Genomic DNA, 21,763 nt, shown 5'->3' on the forward strand with positions numbered 1-21,763 from the left:
TTGAAATAGTATGCATGTATTTGTCAGGGAATGGCGCCATTGTCTGCAGCTGAAAAGCAGCGGCGCTACAGGGCACGTCGTGACACTGACCCTGAGAGAAGAGAGAAATATCTCAATAATGAGAAAGAGAAGTGGAGAAAGGACAGAGAGGAAGGAAGAAAAAAGAAAGTGGCAGATCTCAGTGAAAGACATCAGACCCAGTGGTCTTTGGAAGAGAATACCAAATTAAATGATGGGGAGGTGTCTGGGAAAAGGTCAACAATCACGGTAAAGACAACTGTGATGACAACAGAGGATGCACTTGTGGAGGAGTTCCATAACAGGCTATTCAGATTTAGGCGGCACGTTTTTAATATCCGATGGCAGTACGGAGCCTACAGACAACTGAGAGACAATCTACGAGACAATGAATGTCTGCTGCATGTAGATTTTAGTGAGAACTACTCCTGCAAGTATTCTCACGAAATACAAGCAGTACATTTTGGAGGGTCACATCAGCAAGCCACCCTACATACTGGAGTACTGTACACTGCAGCTGAACAGTCTCCAGTAACCTTCTGCTCAATCTCACCTTCCAGGCGGCATGATCCCCCTGCTATATGGGCCCACCTTGACCCCGTGCTAGACATGGTGAGGGAAAGATACCCTCTTGTCAATCACCTCCATGTCTTCAGCGATGGTCCAGCTACTCAATATAAGCAAAAGGGCAACTTTTACCTGCTCTCAAAAGAGCCATTCAAGAAAGGCTTTAAAGACATCAGCTGGCATTTCTTTGAGGCCAGCCACGGAAAAGGGGCTCCAGATGGTGTTGGGGGTACCCTTAAGAGATCAGCTGACACAATTGTGCGCCATGGAGGAGATATTCCAGATGCAGAAGCCATGTTCCACAAGTTGAGGAACATGGGCACTTCAGTAGAACTTTTTTTTGTGGGCCAAGAAGATGTTGCGAGGAAAGTGCAAGAAATGGAGGATGCACCAACGCTTGTGCCTGTGAAAGGAACAATGAAAATACATCAAGTCCTCAGTTCCTCTCCGGGAACAATTCAATACCGGGACATAACTTGCCTTTGCCAGGCAGACAAAGGTGTGCTGGACTGTGCATGCTATGACCTGAAGGAGGTGAGCATGGGTCAAGAGGCAAGCATGGGTCAAGAGGCAAGCCTGCATTGCACCGAAGGACCATCACGGCCTGAGAACATCTCAAAAGGCAACATTGGTCAGTGGTGCATTATCAATTATGATGGTGAGCCCTACCCAGGCATCATCTTGGAGGTTGAGGATGATGTACAAGTAAAATGCATGCACAAGAATGGCACCAACAAGTTCTACTGGCCAAGTCCACGAGAGGACATTTCATGGTACAGGGATGACCAGGTTGTGTGTCTAATGAAAGAGCCACAACCTCTGAATAAGAGGTCAGTTCAGCTGGAGAAGATGGTGTGGGATTTTGTTGGAAAACACATGGGTTGCTGGTCTGTTCCATAACTGTCTCCGTCTGTGTCTGTCTCTGTCTGTCTTGTTGTTGCATAGTTGAGAGGTGAGAGGTGTGAGTGATTTTTGGTGTACAGAGAGTTTGTTCAATGTGGACATGCATCTACATGAGTTTGTTGAGAGGTGCTAAATGTTTCTTGAATGTTTGTTGTTCACTGGTTTGATGTCCACCCTGTTACTTCCTGTCCACCCTGTTTCTCCTCTGTCCATCCTGTTACCTGTGTGTGTTTTTTATGTTAATTAAATCAAATCAACAAATGTAATGCATGTCTCTGTGGTTATTTGAAGGGAATGAATCAGCAAAATAAATGTACTTAAAAATGGGTTCAAATTCCATTTATATTCCTTTTAAATCTAAAAGAAATGTGTTGAAATTACATTGTGCCTTAAACTGAACATGGCCTCTTTCAATATAATGCTTGTTTATGCATACTTTCTGAAAATATCCTTGCAGGGTGAAATGAGGGACATTGTAGCTCTTAGAAAATGTAAATATTACTAAAACTGTGCATTCAAAACAGTTATCAAGAGGAATGAGAATGTCCCATAACAGGGTGGACATTTGGCTTACGTCATGTATGAAGAATTTGGTAAAAAAACATTACAGTATAATATCCATAGCTGGACCAATACATTTTTCTTATAGTTTGAAAATCCCTCTTTCAGATGAAATGTTAAAAACATCAAACATTTTGTATTTTTTGATTGAAAGTTACCATGCTGAAATGGCACCGAATAGTAAGATTGACCCAAGAGCGTTAAGAGCTGTCTGCCAATTGCCGAAACAGCTGGAAGAAGAAGCTCAATGGGAGAGAAAACACAGGCAGCAAATTAACCCCCTGAACCCGACAACTCAAACAGCATTAAACCTGCTGGAGATGGTGGAAGAGCGGGCAGAAAAACACAGATAAACATTCACTGTTCACACAATCTGGGTACTGGAGCAGTCCTGTAATCACCTCAACCCACATTCCCATCCTCAGATTTTCGAGTAATCCTTTTACCCCCAGCGAAGAAGACAAGAGAGATGGGGAAACAAGGCTCCCAACAGCCTATAAATTAACATGTTTTTACATGCCGTATTCCTGTGTGTTTTGGATTGATCTTGTTTGAGGAGGAGCTGTTAATGTGTTCGTCTCCGCCTGACAGCTCACAGCTGTACATGAGAGCAGAGATGCTGGTAGTAGTAGTAGAAGTAGAAATAGTTAACACAAATGAATTTGATTTAAGGTTGGGCATGCTTGAGATTCATATTTTGCTATGTTGTAAACATGAAAGATATTTTGTTTGTGGTGGTCTAAGCTTTAAATTTAAGACACAGCAGCATAATCTCTTCCCAGAAACAAAGTCTCTTACTTTCGATAATCCACAAATATTGCTTTCACACACAATGCAGTGCAATGTCTGAGATAAACTGCTTAGCCATTATAGTGTGTGAATCCATTTAGATTTGCCTTATGGTTATTGTCCACTCTCACTACCACAGCCCTTTTTGACATTTCTCATGAAAACAAAAGAACGCCTTCACTTGAACTTCATGTCAAATTTCAGCCTTTTAGGGTGCCAAAGAGAGGGGATTGTTTTTGTGGAACAACCAAGCAACCCATTAAGCTGCTCGTAACAGCAAAATAATTGTAGAATTGTGGTGAACAGAGTCTCTCCTACGGAAACACACAAAGCCTGTGGTGTCAGCCTGTACTGTACATATGGTGAGAAAAGAGTTTGTCTGCCCATGTTGACACCTGTATTTCTGCACCTGCAGCCCCCAGTCTCCATATCTGACCTTCTGAAAGACTTATTCTACTTTCAGACTGATCAAATGTCGGAGCACATCCACAACGTTACTCAGACAGAGTGGAAAATTGAGCGAGGCGACAGTTGTGAGCGACCACATTGAAAAAGAAAGACAGGAGAACAGATTGTTTTTCCAGAATCAGTCATTCATTGGTTGCCAGCCGCAGTTTGAGCAAGCAATCCAGGTTGCATACTCTCCAAAGATTTAAAGGTCCCCTATTATGCAAAATGCACTTGTTGATGTCTTTTATACATAAATATGTGTCCCCGGTGTGTAAGGAGACTCACAAAGTATCAGAAAATACAACCCTCTCTCTTTTCCTCCTTACCCACATCTCTAAGAACAGGGTACAAACGAGCTGATCCAGATTTGCTTCGGTTATGACGTCATAACCGAAATGTATTCTGGCTTTACATTGAACTCCTGGCAACGTCCCCCCCACGTGACACGTCCCAACCTATCGTCCCCCATATACAGTCGCGAGCTGAATCCCCTCCGCAGCACTTCTGTGTGTCTGTGTCTACAGCAGGATGTCTGCAGGAGGGACTTAGAGTTGTTGTATATATAATACATATAAAGTCTCTGTTCTAGTGGTAAACACTGAGAAGTGTTTCAGAAATAATGCTTGATGTGGTTTGGAACATGATATGGGGTTTAATTACGGCAGCGCTTAGCTGAGTATCTTCTCCCAGTAGTAAACTTTCACAATGAAGAGAGAGCTGCATGACGCTCCAAAGGGGCGTGGCCAGCAGCAGGTCAAATTTAAAGCGACAGTCATAGAATCAGCACTTCAGGAACAGGGCTGAAATAGAGGGGTATGATGCATGCTACAATGGGTGATCTGTTTGGTATTTTGAGCAAAACACTTCACAGGCATGTTTTGTATAGAAATTGCCCTACAATATATTGTTAAAATATAATAGGAGACCTTTGAGTATTTTCAACTTTTGTCACCTCTGGCCCAGGCACATAAACTCACAGCGCTCCTCTGCCCCACCTCAACACAAGAGCCACAGTCTCTGAGAAGCTAACAAGACACAGAGATAAAAAACACATTGCTCCTCAGTGAAGCATCTCAGTGTGAAGTGGCATTAAGGGCCCTGAGGTTGACTCCTATTACAAAGACAGATTGGTGCAGACAGACCTGGAGAAAGAACTATCAACAGGCAGACAGACAGGGAGTCTATTCCCCTCTCTCTTCCTGGATAAATATTTCATCAGCGGAACTCTGATGGGTATTGATTAGAACCTTTATCCGCTCCTTATCGATCCCTACTGACTGTGATCACTGTTTAGATGAACACACTCACACTCCTGGTACCTCTGAATGTCAAATCAGAATGAAAGGTTAAAGGCTTAAAGCACTGACAACACAGATAAAGGAAAAGATGTGTTTCAGTGCGTGTGTTTGTGCGCCACAAATGCCCTGTGGTGTATATAAGAAGCCACTATCGGGTTACAGTGCTTTCCCACTTTTGGGTTATTACACTCCCCCTCAGAGTACTATTAACGGCTGAGATTACATTACTGAGACGTCCTTGGGCCCAATGTTGAGTGACCCCTGCTGTAGTGCTTACACAAGCACCTCTGCCTTCAAAAATGATGGGAACTCCCACCCTAACACAGATGTGTGAGTGCATGTGCGGCTTGGAATGGGAAACAGTTTTTGTCTTGTTTGCCACTTTAATCCCATCATACCACTATAATTACATTGTGATGTGAGGTGAAACACATAATCTGACCTGACACGGCAGTAAAAATCAAATAAAGCCTGAAACAGCACCACTGTGACCCTCTTGGGAAAAAGGCAGCGTTTAAACGAAAAAAAGCAATGTGTTAAAAAAAAAGGCAAGGAATGGACGATGCTGGTACAACTGGCCGGCTCTGTGGTGATTGGTCAACGACTTACAAATGACCCAACCCTTAGCCTATCACGTAAAATGTGTTGGAGCGCTAGCCAATAGAAACATGAATGTTATATAGGGAGGTCACTATGTCGTAGAAGTAAACGAAGAAATACAAACGAGGCTTGGACTTTGGGATTTCAGCCTTTGCAAACCATGTACATGCACAGAAACCTTAACACACCACAGGAAAGGGAAAATGACAAAAAAATAGGGCCTCTTTAAAGAGGTAAACAGTGTCGCACCAATCACATTAATAAGTATTGGCACTTTTCTGATCGGCCAGTATAGTGTGTCAGCATAAAGATACACTCCTTAGTCTTAGGGTTTTAGTGACTCTTTTCCCCATTGTACTTTCTTCTTTGTGGATTTTGCATATCAGAAAATGAAAAAATAAATAAATGTAAAGGCAGGTTGAGTATTGGAGCCAGTGATATATCCTTTCTCTGCAACACCTCAAACAGGATTTTATAGCATGCATCCAGTCACCATTAATCCCTACTAAAACCCCTACACCACCTAATCATTTCCAATAATCCTGCTGTCACTTCTGATCCGTCAAAAGCATGACTCCCCTACAATAGCTCATCACCTCAGGTCCCCTAAACAAATGAATATCAATACCCCATCTCAAATACTGACAATTCACAGTTCTTGCAGGTCATTGCAACAATTTCATTACGCCAAGGCAAACAGCCCAATCCATGCGTGAATCAATCAGAGGAAACCGCATCATATATGATTTCATCTGATTATACTGATTGGTTCTGACAGAGGGCAATATGTCCAGGCGAGGACGGTAAAATTAAAGGTAATTGAATTCCCAGGAAGCGTTTACGGTCTGCTGTCATTACTGGCAAATCTGCTTTCAGATCCTCAGGGCAATATTCAATCCTACCACCAAGCTGAAGAACCTTCAGGCAAGCATCAATCACAGAGTGAAAAGCAATCCCACCTACAGTTTGATATATTTAGACCAAACCTTATTAAAAGTTTACTTTGCCACATTTATTCTTTTAATGTCATATTTCCCTAAATACAAGCAAATCTGGGGTTGTAGCATACCAACTGACAGAATTAACACTGCTACTCACCGGTTTCTCTACATTGTTCAACGTCCTATTAGTGTATGTATACCTTTATTGTGTTGTTCTACAAAGACAGCGATCTCTGTAGAACTTTCATTTCAGTTTAACCTGTAACTGGATGCTCAATATAAGACTCACAGACATACTGAACCGACTACTAACCACTATGTCAGAATAGGTAGCGGTGCATGCTGCCTTTCATCAAGGCAACACATGAATGTAATAAACTGCATTAATGAATGTGTTATAGTACTGAATTGTAAAATGCAAAATGGTTAAGTTAAGTTGCTGGCCCTTCATTAAAGTGTGGAAGTTCTAACACTACATTATTTTATATATTTGGCACATGCACAAAACTCCATTAGAGCAGCTCATTAATTTGACTAACGTCTCCTGTCGTCATGCCAGGTTGACTTTCTGGCAGTGCAGAAAGGTAGCAACACATATAATTCCAGTCCCTGTAACCATTGCAAAGCAGGATGGACTTTATCTTCTTCGGTGTTAATGCCAGTTAAAAACAAATAAGACGGAGTGAGAAGCAACTGAGTCTTGGAAGTTGACATCCACCCAGTTATACCCATTAATCTATACTTTTTCTTGTGAATGGTTATAATTTCATTTACAATCTCTCTCCGAAGAAACCACTTTCTTGGCAGACCTATTTTCAAAGGAATTTGTTATTTTTAGTCTTTTTGGTGCCACCCAATTTTTGGGGCATTCTCTCACCTAAATAGGGAAGATGTTGGAACCACCCACACTCAAAAAAAGTCTGACCTCAACTTTATGCCAAACTCTCCACTGTCTACACCATCACAATCAGCCTTAATCAGGCTTTACCAATGGACACAATGTATCCCCTATCAATTATTCTTTGTGTTGGGATGGCTAGTGAAAGGTCAGTAATCTATGGTGAGCACACTTCATTATGTTGTAAAAGTGAGTCATAAACCTGCAACAAATACATTTCCTGAACAATGATTAATTGTCCTTGTATAAATCAAGTGCGTTTGATGTCTGTATCCTCCCTTGATCTCTCTGGGCTCGAAACATCTTAGAAATGGCTTAGGAGAACCAGGTGCGGGTGATCAAGTGTCCTTTCTGGGTCCTTGATTCCAGGCAGGAGGCCACAGTCTGGGCTCAGCAGCTATGTATACACCGTACCAGGATCAATAACAGCAGAGAGCCTGTATTGATTATGTTTGTAAGTGATACTAGAACGGGGAAGATGGGGGGAGGCTGTTGGTCTGGAACAGGGATACAGCCTTGTGGTGACCCTGGTAGGTTGGTGTGTGTGTGTGTGTGTGTGTGTGCGTGCGTGCGTGCTGCTATTTGGTGTACCTATTCTCTCACATGCCCTGGTCTGTCATAGAGGTCAGAATGTCTAAAATGTGTGGACAGATATGGTATTATTCAATAGAGGTTGACCCCTGGATTCCATATGTCCCCCTTGTGTCCTGCACTGACCCTTGCAACAGACTTGCCTCACTTCACCTCAAACAGAACCTTCGACTAAATAGCAACACAACTTACACTTCACCAGGACAGTTCTGACCTTCTGGATTATCTGCACTTTGTCTTGAGAGTTGTTATCGATTGTGAGCCACATACTTCACGATGGAAGATTGAGTCCTAAATGAAGAACTGTGCTGGTCTCATCTGTCAAGCTGTTGATCAATGATGGGATGGCCCATGAAAAGGCAGCAACGAAGAACATCTTACAAAATCTTAAACCTGTGGGCTCATTCTGGCAATTCATTTTACACAATTTACTCAGTCAATGCATTTTCAGAAATCCACCTTTAAAGCAGACGGTTTGGAACAATGGAGGTCAAACTACTTTATCTCAAGTTTTGCTTTTGAGTGATATGAACTCCCTAAAAGTTTATTTGATCATTTTTTCAAATTTAAGGTATTAGGGTGTCCATTATAAATAAGATCTGAGGATATTTCGGTAATGTTGGAGTTTTTCAACCCAAAAATCGACAAAGTTCCCAAAACAATTCAACATTGATCCATTTGTACAAAAACAAAAAACAGAAATCATTAAATATAATTGCTCTAATTATATTACACATATCACATTAAACTGGAAAAACAAGATATGTAACCCATATTTCTGGATTTGTGAGCGTTTGATGATGAACTTCTTGGATATTTCTTCCTTGTAAGCATTCAGTGCATTTAACTCGATGCAAAAAACCCTCAAGCAAAATATGTTTACCATCTGTATTTAAAATATAACCAGCAATATGGAGTTATTCACAAACAGCCTGAGCCTGCATAATGTGCTACAGTTGTACAATGAAATCCAATAGAATATCCTTTTTTTGGTAGATATAACATGGAATAGGGCCTAAATAATAAAAAAAACAATAAAATACATTAAATGTTGCTCATAATTATTTTTTTTGTACCATAGGCATATGAACTACCAAGCACCGCCTTCTATTCAAAATAGACCCCTGACCTGCCTGTCATCCCAGCAGCCCTTTATTTATATTGATTTTGTCGTGGCTATAGACAGAATTACATGAAAAACATCTGTTCTAACGCCAGGCTTAGTGCTCTCCCAGGAATTAAATAGCTCAATTACAGAAGCCCCATGTCTGCAGCACTGTCCTACAAAAAAGTGCTGAGGCAGCAGCCAGCAGCCATCAGGGGGACCAAACATGGTCCCCTGGGGGCAGAAACTCCATTTCCTCAACACATCCTGGCCCACTGTGGTACAAATATTATATCTCTTTAGTATCCCCACTACACGTACAACTGAAATATAAACACTGTCGGGGGCAACAGCCTGAAAACAAAAAACCTCACCATTTGCAAATCAGCTAGTTACCTGAAGAATTAATAATCCAGTACTACACATGTCAAGCAGCTGGAAATGGATCCAAATATCAAACTGTTTAAGAGATACGATTATCTCAAATTAAACAAGCAAGCGTCATTCACCGAGTACGGAAACAAGCCGCCATGATTATCTCCTTCCCACCTGCGTAGTGTAGAAGTTATTTATTCTTCAGATCAACACCACTCCGACTCGCTTGCACATTTCCTAGAGAGAGCATTAAGATGCAGACCTAACAGTGGAGTCTGAGAAAGGTGGGGAGAAGCTGGGGGAAGGTATTGGAGACAGGAAATCAATTTCTGATTCATCACTTCATGTTCAGCGGTTAACCCACTGAGATGAAAACTGCTTGAGAATTTAGTGGAAAAAAATGTTCCATGAATTAAAAAAAGGACTTTTCAATTCAGAAAGCTAAAAGAACAATTGAGGTCCAAGCCCTCAATGGGGTCGCAAATAAATCATCTCACAAATCATCTCATGGAAGCTACATACCAACACGGGTACTACAAAGGAATTGCTCAGAATTCAGAAAGACACATCCAATGAACACTTGCGAGTACATAGCGTATCTGTGTATACCTGTGGAATCTTTTATGTTTATAGCTTGAGTCTTGGTCTGATATGAAACATATTAAAAACATGGACACAAAAGGAATGAATTATGAAAGTAAATACATTTTAGCAACGCCTAGATTAAAAACAGGAAAAAAAACAGGCCCGCGTTCGCTCAGAACCACTGTTCAGCATCACAGTGCCAATTGTGTTTCCCATAGCCCCGCAGGCAAGCACCGTGCTGTAATATTTCAATGAACACATGGCAGAAATCTCCATTTCTTCTAACAAAGGACGCTGATAGAGGAAGTTTGCCCATGCTCCCTCTCATTCACTTTCCTTTTGTCCACAGCCTTCTCCTACAATTCCTCTCCAAGTGTGTGTGAATGTGTGTGTGACAGCTACAGATGAAAAACAGCACTTTTTTTTACCCTTCATCCCTCCTGATCACTTCCTGATGTGTGAAATGCAAATCAAACGGTATTTCCCAGGATGAAGATGAGAGGGCATGGATTAAAGGTAAGGTAGAGAAGCTGGGGCAACCTCTCTAACACGGCCCAAAGCCTCTCCATCACCATGGTCCCAGTCTTTCTAGAACAAAGGCCAATGTGGACTCGTATTAAGCCAAAGAGGCAATAATAGCTAGCTTCCAGTATGCCAGTCTGAGGGAGATGGTGTTTACACCCCGTCAGGAACACACTGCTAGAATTTTACCTATTCCAGTCACATACAGTACATGTAATCTGAGCCTAAAGCTGTGTTAACAGGTGCTGCACAATGATTTTATATTTTTTATGAGCTTGAAGTGAAAAAAAGCATATCTATGAAATATATCCACTGGCAAGAACCCATCAAAAATAACTGCTAAGAGGGAAAATAATTTAACAGTAAAAGTAATAGCAGAGTTTATGTCTGATAGGAGGTAGAGAGCAGTAAAATTAAACTCTCCCCAGAAATGAAAAACGCTGCTTTTCAGCTTTTATTACAAATTCATATTTCACTCAAATTAAACCAAAGACAAAAGAGTCCCTCATTTAGACTGTGCCCAATTCCGAGCAACATGCTGGATTGATTAATGATCACACATGTGTTTGTGTTTCTCTATGTGAATATTGATATAACGGCCAAATCAGAGAGGAAATCCCATCGCCACAGGAGCACGACTGAAGCACCTGTTCATCAGCTGAGCACCTCTCCTGAACCGGACTGAACCGGATCCTGCCCACTGACCCCCCAGACAGGGATTACAATGCTGTGCGAGTCAGGACAGCCGGACCATCCACACCCTGCTGGGTGTGAAACTGACAACAGAATTTCATCGGCCATATAGATTAGAGCTGTCACACACACAACAAAATATAACCTTTCCGAAAATATGGTTCTTTATCTTGGTTAGGTGAATTAAGCTGGGGTTATGATTGCATTTTTTAAATTGCATTTGGTGAGTTCTTACTGTAAAGATTAAGAACTAAGTTTATGAAGTCATCATTCTTTATGTAAATATCTTTCATTGCCTTAACTATGTCACCATCCGTTTGTATGAACTTGGTGAACTGCTAAATCCAACCAAATACAAAATCCTGTAATTTATCTGACAAAAACACCAAAAATGATCCTAAAATTCAGATTGAAGGAACAAGATTTCCTTCCAGGGTCGTGAAGGATGTCCTTCCTGACACGAAGCTGAGCAGGCATTTGGTACATGAGGGGTCCATGTTTCAGGGGGCCCATCTAGCCAATCACATGCCCCCATAGCCAAAGTCCAGTCCATCCCACCAGCCCCTGCCACCTGTCCTTCACCCTCCCTGAAGGCGCGGGGAGATGGTGACGGCCAGATGGCTCTTGAGGGCCAAGCAGCATCCTGAGTGCAGCATCCTCCCCACCCCCAACCTCAGAGCTATGCCTGGTCCCACCTCCACTCGCTGACCCCTCCTCCTTTTCCCCAATTCAAACCCCTGAGCCCCAGCGCTCGTCAGTGCTGCATGAGTGGGCAAACACAGTCCTTCACCAAAACAAATCCCTCGTTTCTCCTCTGCAGCTGCCTGGTTTTTGAGAAAAGCTTAGCCGGTCCCTAGAAGAGCCCTCATCTCTACTTGCAAAACACAAATCATGATATTAAGATTTTCACTATCAAAGCGCCAGAACGTGCTCCTCGTGCTGATTCTTTATTGGTTAACTGAAACTCTCTAAAAAGGAAATGGTTTATGTCTGCTTCAGCTACAGAGTACCAGAGTACCTGAGCTAAATCAGATATTAAGAGGGGGGGCTCTACGAACACCAAAGACGGTAATCACTTATCAGATAGAAGATAGAATAGAATCGGAGGATAAAACCCTCTTTATTAGTCACATACATGCACACCGCAGAGCACACACAGTGAAATTGGTCCTCTGCATTTCACCCATCCTAGTACTAGGAGCAGTGGGCTGCTATCGTGCAGAGCCCGGGTGGGGGGATTGGAGGTGTCCGGTGCCTTGCTCAAGGGCACCACAGCAGGGCCTAGGAGGTGAACTGGGACCTCTCCAAGTAGCAGTCCACTTTCCATATTTCAAGTCTGTTTGGGGACTTGAACCGGCGACCCTACGATTGCCAGTCCAAGCCCCTACTAACTGAGCCACTGCTGGACAGAGGGATTCAGTCAGGGGCTGGAGAGGAGCAACTGTTAAGAGGGATAATGTCTGCAATAGGTTCTAAATAATCTCACAAGGTTGCTCATCTGTCATCACGACGTCCTATCTCTCTGATATTACATCCAATTAGTTTCAGTTACAAGCAGAGCAGGGCAGCTGGCACGTGCAATCAATCAAACTGTCAATGACAAATTGTCACCCCTCCAGTCACTCAACAGATGATTTTGGAGCAGGAAACACCAGGTCTAATGATTGTCTCAATGTGGGCTAAAAATCTACCATTAGCTCTCCCTGAGAGCAAAGAAATGTGACATTATTCAAATCAATTCTACAACAAATGAGCATGGCAAGTGGTCAAAAAGGTACTGTTTATTAGCTTGTTTAAGAGAATACAGTAAAGCGGGCACCGACTGCAGCAATCTTGAGCCCTGGTTAGCACAGATGTTGTAGTCCTAATGAACAGGTTGGCAACCTAGGGAGGGCACGACCACAATAACCTATACCATATGTTTGGCTCAATGGAGAGGAGAGACATTATATAAAACAATTATTTGATAAGATTGATTGACTGAGATAGACGCATAAAAACCTAAGTGTTTCAGCGTTAAGAGAATGGCTAAAAAACGATAGATCTATGTTATTGCCCCGATCCTTTTATGGCTGAAAGATTGCCTTAAACAAATGTGTTTTCTTCGAATAACGCCTGTTAGAAGACAAGAAGTGAACAAAACAGTTCAGTCTAGCAGAATGTCAAACATCCAAAGGGTTGCTTAAATAAAATCCATGAAAAGAAGGTCATTAAAGCAATTGCACTTTTTTTAAACTAGCAAATAAAATGTCATACTTCCAGAAAGGCAGGAGCTTCGTGTACTACTAATCAAGGATTGTGGACACAACCAAATGAAGAGAGTACAGATGCTGCAACATTGCAGAAGAAGCCAGTTCAGGTGGTTAAGCACAGTTAAGGATGCCTCCTTTCCTGTGGAGGAATTCCACTCTGGGTAGAGGGGGCAGACAAACGTTGCTGCTGGAGGCATAACGTATCCAAATGGGGTCCCCCAGGAGGAGGTAAAGGAAGTCGCAAAGGAAAAGGGGGACTGGGCTACTGCCTAGGCTAAGCCTGCTGTCACCTGGGGTATTGCCCCTCTCTCATTAACACCACTGTGGCACCATTGAGCAAGGCACTTAACCCCAACTGCTCCAGTGGGAGCTGCTCAGGGGCCAGAGAATCAGACTGTGGTTGTGCTGGAGATTCCAGGTGTGAATGTGATCAAGGAGTTCCTAATAAAGCAAACATCTCCCCCTGGATATATCTTGTATGTGACGTGCACATGTCTATTGATTCAATAAACACTTAATATTAAACAAACAAAGCTCTTTTTCAGTTCAAGTTAAACAAGCCATGTGACCCATCATGTCTCATCTGACCATTCCAGAGTTGGAAGTCTCTATAGTCTGGCAGCAAGAAGAAAAGCTGAATGAAAGGTGTCCAGCAGTCCAGTCCATCTTGTGAAGGAAACAAACAAAGCCATGTAGGATTTTCCACTCATGTGTGCTAATTATGAAGCTGTTAGAGAATGACTGCAGCAGAGCAGTCAGCGGCACACGTTTCCACTGTAAACACCTCATTATCTTACAGAATCCCGACCAAGCATATCGGACGCTTCTTAATGAGCAGTCACTATTGACTAGAGAAAATAAATACTTAATTTTCAATGGTTCTGATTGAGCAATTAGTGTCATATTCCCTTTCATCCTCAAAGGGCTGAATCAATAATAGAGACCTAACAGAAGGCTCTCTCCCACCTTGAGAATGCCCTTGGTCATCTCCATCAGACGCTATTGGAAAAAGGGTCGAGATCTGCTATCAAACTCAGTCTTTTTTATATTTTATATTTTCAGTCAGGCATGATTGGCTGTGTGAGTTCTTTCTCAGCATTACAAAGTCTTGTTTAAGTTCTGACACTGTGGATAATAAAATAATGTGAGCACTGCTTACTCAAAAAACACACGCTGCTTTACAACATGACTAAGAGAAACACAAGGTCAGGTCAACACTGTCTGCCCTGGGTTTAACATTGGTGTTGTAAATCTGTACTGTATCCACAACAACTCAGTGTGAGGTCAGGATATAAATCAAACAGCAGCTCAATAAAAAATAATTCAGTGTTTCATTAGTGTGTGCTAAAAAAAACATGCTGTATGGGAGGCAGGGATATGCCAACTGCCCAACATGCTGTTCAGGAACTGTAATCAAAGATCAGCTGACAGATCCTTTTATTTGACTGAGCTCCAGTACATTCAGCAGGCCGGTCTAGTCCTGGGGTTCACAGGCTTTTTACATTTCCTAAATACGTGGGCTGACAGAAATCTGTGATTTAGAGAAGACGAACTAACCCAAAAATGATGAAGATGATGTAGTGCTGTTGTCATGAAATACATTCTTTAGCAAATTAAAAAGGCAACCTCTTAAATGTACAACATGATGTTCATGAGGTTATCAAAATACCCTACTTTAATGTTGAAAGGAGAAAAGTTCTTGACTCCTGCATCTTTGTTCTTCCACTTAGATTTTGAATGTGATTGAATTTATAGTCATTAAAGTTTGTTTTCATTATGAAAGAAAGTCATTTCCATGCGGTATAACTCTTTAGGAACCAAATGATCACATCTTTCAACTTTTGACGCTGTTATTCCATGGATACAGAAGAATATACCAACTGTCACAAAAAAGAAATGACCCCGACTCCTCGGTTTAATGATTTATTCTGTGTTGGTGACGACTTCTAATGCGTTCTGAAAAGGTTACATCCAATGTGATACTCATCTTTCAATTGGAGCTAAAAGAAGGTACATAGTGTACATCCGTTATCTTTTGTTGTCTCCGGCTGGACAATTCCTTACACTGAAATTCCAATCTCGTGGAATCCTAGTTCAATGAATATCAAATGACTACAGATTGGCATTTTTCTGGACGTCGCAGCGTCTGCTCTATCAAACACTGAGCCCACATTCACCGCGATACAACACATTTCTGATGATCCTCAAAGGCTCTCGGCTCTCACACGTAGTTCCATGATTGTTACTCAATGAACATTAATATATAGAACTGGCGACATGTGAGGAGTAAATCTACAAAGGGAACAAAATCCAATTATGTCCAACTGCGGCGACTATCACATATAGGATCTTGAACTCACGCAGCCAAGGGAACTGTTGAGGGACACTGAACCGTGCTGCATGGGTGGCTGAGGTAATTCTCCAACAATAGAAGACCCGTGTGTCCACATTACTACCTCAATGCTTCCAATTTATTTAAGTCATCTGATGTCCATTAAGAGGGAAGGTGAGTGTGTGAGTGTTGGCTCAGTCTGGCACAACCTCTCTTCCCCAGAGTGCGGCGAGCGTCTGGCCTCGTCTGGTCTCCGGTTGATGAATGCCACCACGTTTGCAGGTGCAACTGAGGATTCAAATTAAATCTAGACATGTCACCGCTGATAACTCGTCGAGCATGCAAAGGGCAAAAACTCCCTTCACAAACTCTATCAGCGTTGGTTACCGTAGTAGTAACGAAAAAAAATGAAAAGACTGTTTGGGATTTCATAATAAATTGAGTTTAATACTGAATTCAAACATTAGGCATGAATCCTTAAAGTCCATTTGCTGCTCAGTGTGTCACTTAGTGTTGAGAGAGAACAGCTCTACAGTCTGGAAAATTGGAAAACAGCAGCTGGGGCTTTGGCCACATCAATTAATATTCATGTTCAACATAATCCCAAGTGACTAATTTAACACACCTGATCAAATCAATTATTTACGGGAGGAGGATCGGGAAGAAAAAAAGAAACGAGAAAAAGGAATCAACCTTATTACAAAATCTGATCTCTGGCATGCCTACAGTACAGCAAAGGGAGTAAAGTCCAATACATCCCATCAAAACAGAACAAGACTTAGCAGTGACCAAACTCCATCATGCATACTGTGACCTTGTAAGCCTCAACAGCTGTCCACACTACAGCTGAGCTAGAGCCCTGACCTTATGACCCCATGTTACCAACCCAGAGGATTTGGGGATCCCTATGTTTTGCTACCTTAGCTCTAAAATTCACAGTAAATAGAGCAATTAATGTAGCATGGAAGTGACATTGTAATCAGCGTTAGCGGGTGAATCAGCGCAGAGGAAATAGAGTTCGCCCCTGAATTCAAATGAAGACTAATGTGCTCTGAATCAACAGAGAAACGTATAAAGCCTGTTCGATGTGCCTCTGTGCCAGTCTATGACAACAGCACAATGTGTTGAGTGATTAGAAACATTGTATTTTCCAAGTGTGCTCATTCAGAACTGCTGCAAAACAGGATGTCAGGTTTATGAATGTACCTGAAGGGTTCACACTCCCAAAGAGCTGTCATTTTTTATCCAATTTACAACCATGTATTCCTTCATCTGAAGTTAAAACCATGAAAACAAAAGTGGGGAACAAGAGAAATCAAGTTTGCATAGAATAAAAGCACTACATCAACATCATGTGGAAAATGCAGAGCGAAGCTGAAACAGGGAGAATGAGTCACGGTATCAAGTACCCCATCAATCTCAACACAGACTACTGAAGTAATTCTACACAACCACAAAGCATCAAAGAACACTTCACAGATGCCTTAAAGCTTTCTCTGATGCTCTGACTATGAATCAATACAGTTATGCATCCTTTGACACCAAGGTTGGTTCTCCTAATGAAGGTCAGACTAGGTCACAATGTAATGTCATCCAAGACTTTGAGAAATTACTTGCTTTTCTTTTTGCAATGTGACAAATTGTTTCAATCTTTTCTTGTGGACCATTCAGGATCTATAAATACAACTTCAAAGATTTTGGTCAGTCAGGATATTTTTTAAACCATCAGAAACGTATTTATATGTACCAGGAAAGATCCACTTTTCATCAAGTTAAGTAGAATCAGTTTTGTTTTACTTATTCGATGTCAAATGCTTACTCGATCTCAAATGCACCAACCATCTATCCTCACCTGTCAAAAACTTTCATCCAAAAAATGCTTGTCCACTTGCTCAGCCTCACCAGAGTGGTACCAATCCCACAGCAGTGAGCAGATTTGGTAGAAAAACAGGATCATTCACTTACCCTTTTCTGGTCCTCCAAACCGTGCTGCACAGGCTTCCTCCTCTGGTGCTGTTGTGGACTAGCCTCTGCTCCTGCCTCCATCTTCCCATAAGTGAGTGACTGTTCAGGCTCTCCACACAGATAAAATATCCAACAGGCTTCTTAGGGAACAAAGGGAAATACCTGCTCAAAGTATTCAAGTCCCTTTCCCAGTTGGTTCCCAGTTGTCGTCAATCCAGAAAAATAGGGGAAAAAAGTCTGTCCATCAACTTTGCTTCCTTAAAAAGAGGACACCCAATCTCTGGGAGGATCCAACCTCAGCTGCACTCCTTCTCTCAGTCATATTGTTTCTTGATGGTTTCTCTTTCTTGGTCCCGAGGGGCTGGCCTGATGGTGCATCAGGGCAGAGAACCAGAACCTGAGATAACCAGAATGGATCTCTCTCCCAAAACCATCACTGCTGCCATGGAGATCTGATGTTGTTGGAAGATGTGATCATCATGATTCTCTCCATGCCCGAGATTAGATCTGTCTGCCACTGGGGGAGAAAAGGTGGGCAGGTTTCAGTTTCAATGCAGCAAAAAGAGTTCAGTTTTCCAGCAGTCTAACAATATAGGGTGAAAAAAAAAAAAAAAACAGAAACAATGTCCAGAGGATGAAGGTTTGTAAAGACTGGTGTCACTCAAAGCTCAAAGATCAATTGTTGTATCTTGACAGCAAACAGGTGCTTTTGTTTAAGAAGAAAACAGGGGTTAATTGAAGCATTGGCGTCAATAAGACACATTCAGTTTCATACAGCCATCCCAAATGCAGGCACAGAGACTACACTTCATTTCTGACATCTTCCTCTCTTACCTTCCCGTCAGGCACTTTCACTTGTACGGATCACTGTAAATATTGTATTATCTCATCTGACACTGACATACACCCATCTCTGCTCTGGTATTGTTAATTTAAACTAACAATCTTTGTTTTCTATGTGGAACGAATCTGCTCAAATCATCAGTGTTTTAATCAGGATTTAAAATCCATTTAGTCACTCCATGAACCAGATGTGATATATGTTCATTATTTAAAGTTATTCCTGACTTGCAAAGACGGTCTGTCCAAGTGCTGTGAGGTACAAGTTGAATTGATTGCATGTAGTATCCTATTGACGAAATGACCGCCAGCTAATTGCTGCAGGTGTGCACCGTGACCAACATTTCACACTAAACACTATAGATAACTTTTTGCCTGATCACAAACTTGGCATCTGCTACGCAGTTGTAAATTGTATCAAACACGGTTACTCAACATGCATTTGACAACAGACATACATTTAGCTGGAGTTAAAAACCAGGGGAAATGTTGCTTGCCGAAGGTTTCAGCTACTGCAGCATCCCTACAGCAGAGTCTGCGAGCCAGCATAGGCTGCTGCGCTGAGCTTTCTGGAAACTGTGTTGTCTAAATTCAAGAACAACAAAAAAACTGCAAGGAGAAATAGACACTAGAGAGGAGTATCTGTGTGGTCAGAAATGATGCTCACCCCGTACTTCTCTGTTCCTCACCTTCCCGGTGGAGATGGTCCCTGCTTCGTGCACAGTGCTGTCCGTTCCTCTGCCTGCGAGGAGCCGAGCAGCCAGCTGCTGCATTCACGTGCTGTAGGACATATCGGGTTGTCACTTGTCAATTCACGTTTTCTTGCAATACAACGACTTTACCCCATTTATCCCTTTTTGTGACTTGCGTTGTTTTTACCTTATGGTCTCGTTTAATGAGGCTATTTTAGAGCTTTGTATTTTGTAAAGCATTTCGTGATGTATTTGAAACGAGATGCAGAAACACAAGTTGTCATTATTATTCTAGAAAAAGGATGTGATCGGTTCCTTCTAAAGGCAGAGGTATAAAGCACTTAGAGATGTACACGTCCTTTAATTATAAAACATGAGAAAATCCATTGATAGATATTGTTTTGTATCCATCTGTATACAATGCAGTAGCCTATGGATGAACACAAGGTGCAAATGAACAAATAAAAAGCTGTACAGATCAAGATACATGATCAGGTACAACCATGTACAGTAATGCTATGACAAACTTATAGTGCAATAATTGAATATCACAAAAAGACTTCGGTAAATATAAAAAGGCATAGTGTGACACAATGTAAATAGCTGTGCAATAAACAAAAGTAAAAACAGTTTTATGTAACTTTATATTTAATTAGAAAGGAGATGTAGGCTATAAGCAATACATTATTCTTATTCAAAACAGACTTGTTTTAACCAACATACATATTCCTTTGCCCGGGCCAGATGTTTAAGCCATTGTGGTACAATAAATATTAATTCTTGATATTAGGCAAAAAGAATGTCTGTCTTTATCAAAACCCAAAAATACGCTGTACTCACCCAGTCCGAGTGGGTGGTGTGATTTACGAGGAGTAACTGAAGGCAGCATCAGGGTCTCTCTCTCTCTCTCTCTCTCTCTCAACATTACGTCACTGGCTTCTTCAGACTCAGCTCTCCCAGCATCCTTGAAGGCGCCCGTCGGTTTCCATGGTGACTACCCGTCAGCAGGGATATACCGCCATCTTGTGGCGAGAAGACATATTTCACTTTTAAACAAGCCACTACAGCACTTTCAATCAATTACATTGCGATTATTCATCAAGGCCCTCGCTAAACTACCTAAAGTAATGATTGTCCAATTCACACTGAGATCCCATTAAGCTGTAACATGCTTTGATTCATTTGGGTTCAACAATTAAAAATGAATTTGATTTAATTTATTTCCCATCTAAAAAGGCATGTTCAGATTTGATTGATTGTTTAATGGGAAGCAGTCTGTTTCTGCAAAAACAGCATGAGGAAAAGAGATTTATTTAGATCTGAAGACAATAAATTGATTGGCAAAAAAAAACAAAAATGCAAACTACATTTATAGATAAATCATTTCAGTAATTCTTTTAGTAAAAATGCAATAAATGGAATGGTTCCAGCCCCTTCCGAGAAAGGATTTAAAACATTGTGGAGCCATGCTGCCACAATGCACACACATTTTCTGCCAAAAGACCATTTACCAACCAACATTTTTAAAGGACGTAGCCCCAACTATTTTGATGGATATAATTTATAAACAGGTCACATTACTAGTGCAATGGCCAAATATCCTTGGCATGTAGTTAACCTTTTGGGGGAAGCTGGGGATGGGTTTCCGTGCTTATTCAGCTTTAAATAAGCACCCCTCCATTTTCTCATGATTGTGTTGCTACAAAAATGTTTCCTGCAAGCTGCCAATCATCTTTACGGAAACTACTCAGTAATCTAATGAAATTAACTCGACTTTACTGCAAATAGAAATTCAACACTCTAAGCCAGAAATTGTGTAATTGTAGAAGTTGGTTTTTTATGCAGAACAAAAAAAGTTATCTGTTTTCAATATCTCCTCAAATAAAACACAATTACAATGTCTTGTTTTTCAATTATCTTTTATTATGAAAAATAGCAGTTTTACATTGTATTTACATTTGTTACAAAACAAAATAAAGCAAATCCCTTGCATTCAAAAATACATGTGCAATACTCCATTGAGAAAAGTCCTTTTTTCTCAACAAAAAGAGAATAAATCAACCTCCTTCAGAAATGGAATTCCAGTTTGTCCGTGGATATGAAGGTACTTCCCTGCACAACGTATTTTAAGAACAGCTCAATGTCTCTTACAACTGTTCTTTTAAAGACACTCCACACTGCAGGTATACTCCCCTCGAAATGGGCCCTGTTCCTCCTTATCTTGACCACTGCCTAGCTTTGTTTTAATTACATTGTCCATGGAGAGAAAAAGTGTATGTATCTCCAAGATTACCAGTTGTGCAACTATAGGCCCAAAAGGCCAGGTGCATATTTACATTATATGAGCTGAAAATCAAAAGATGGCAAGTAGTCCAGATGCCAAATGAACCATACTTTAATCTTTCACAGCGTTTAAGTGTAGACAGAGCACAGAACCTGATATAGAAATCATAAGCCAAGTAATGTATGTGTTTATTAGGTGTAATGTCTAAGATCCTGTTGGTATGCATACATTGAATTACTTGTTGCACATCTGCCATTTGGTCAGCTGGGAACAAAGCCAATGGTCACTCTGTGGAGACAACAGGTAGTTTAAAAATGTTCACCATGTTAATTAATTACTGTAAAACAAGATTTTTGTATTTCCTTTTTTTATTTATAATCATGTTATGTATAAATTAAAAAAATAAATCTAAACATTGGATAAATCCCGTTTAAAAATGCTGGTATAATTGTGTTGGTATAAATTCCAAGATAATTTTGTATCACTCCAGAAATCCAAAAAT

The 21,763-nt window shown here is 41.2% G+C and overlaps 1 protein-coding gene across 1 annotated transcript in view; it reads right to left on the reverse strand.

Annotated features, from left to right (window-relative positions):
* nav2a (neuron navigator 2a) overlaps positions 1 to 17,696 on the reverse strand; it is a 196,293-nt gene extending 178,597 nt beyond the window's left edge. Inside the window, exon 1 of the mRNA XM_063881447.1 lies at positions 17,446 to 17,696. Within this exon, the coding sequence (XP_063737517.1) occupies positions 17,446 to 17,526 (81 nt within the window). The 5' untranslated portion in view covers positions 17,527 to 17,696. The remainder of the gene's footprint in view (positions 1 to 17,445) is intronic.
* Positions 17,697 to 21,763: the final 4,067 nt, after the last annotated feature.

The sequence above is a fragment of the Eleginops maclovinus genome, chromosome 4 (genome assembly GCF_036324505.1).
Source record: "Eleginops maclovinus isolate JMC-PN-2008 ecotype Puerto Natales chromosome 4, JC_Emac_rtc_rv5, whole genome shotgun sequence".
In the NCBI taxonomy this organism is placed as follows: Eukaryota; Metazoa; Chordata; class Actinopteri; order Perciformes; family Eleginopidae; genus Eleginops; species Eleginops maclovinus.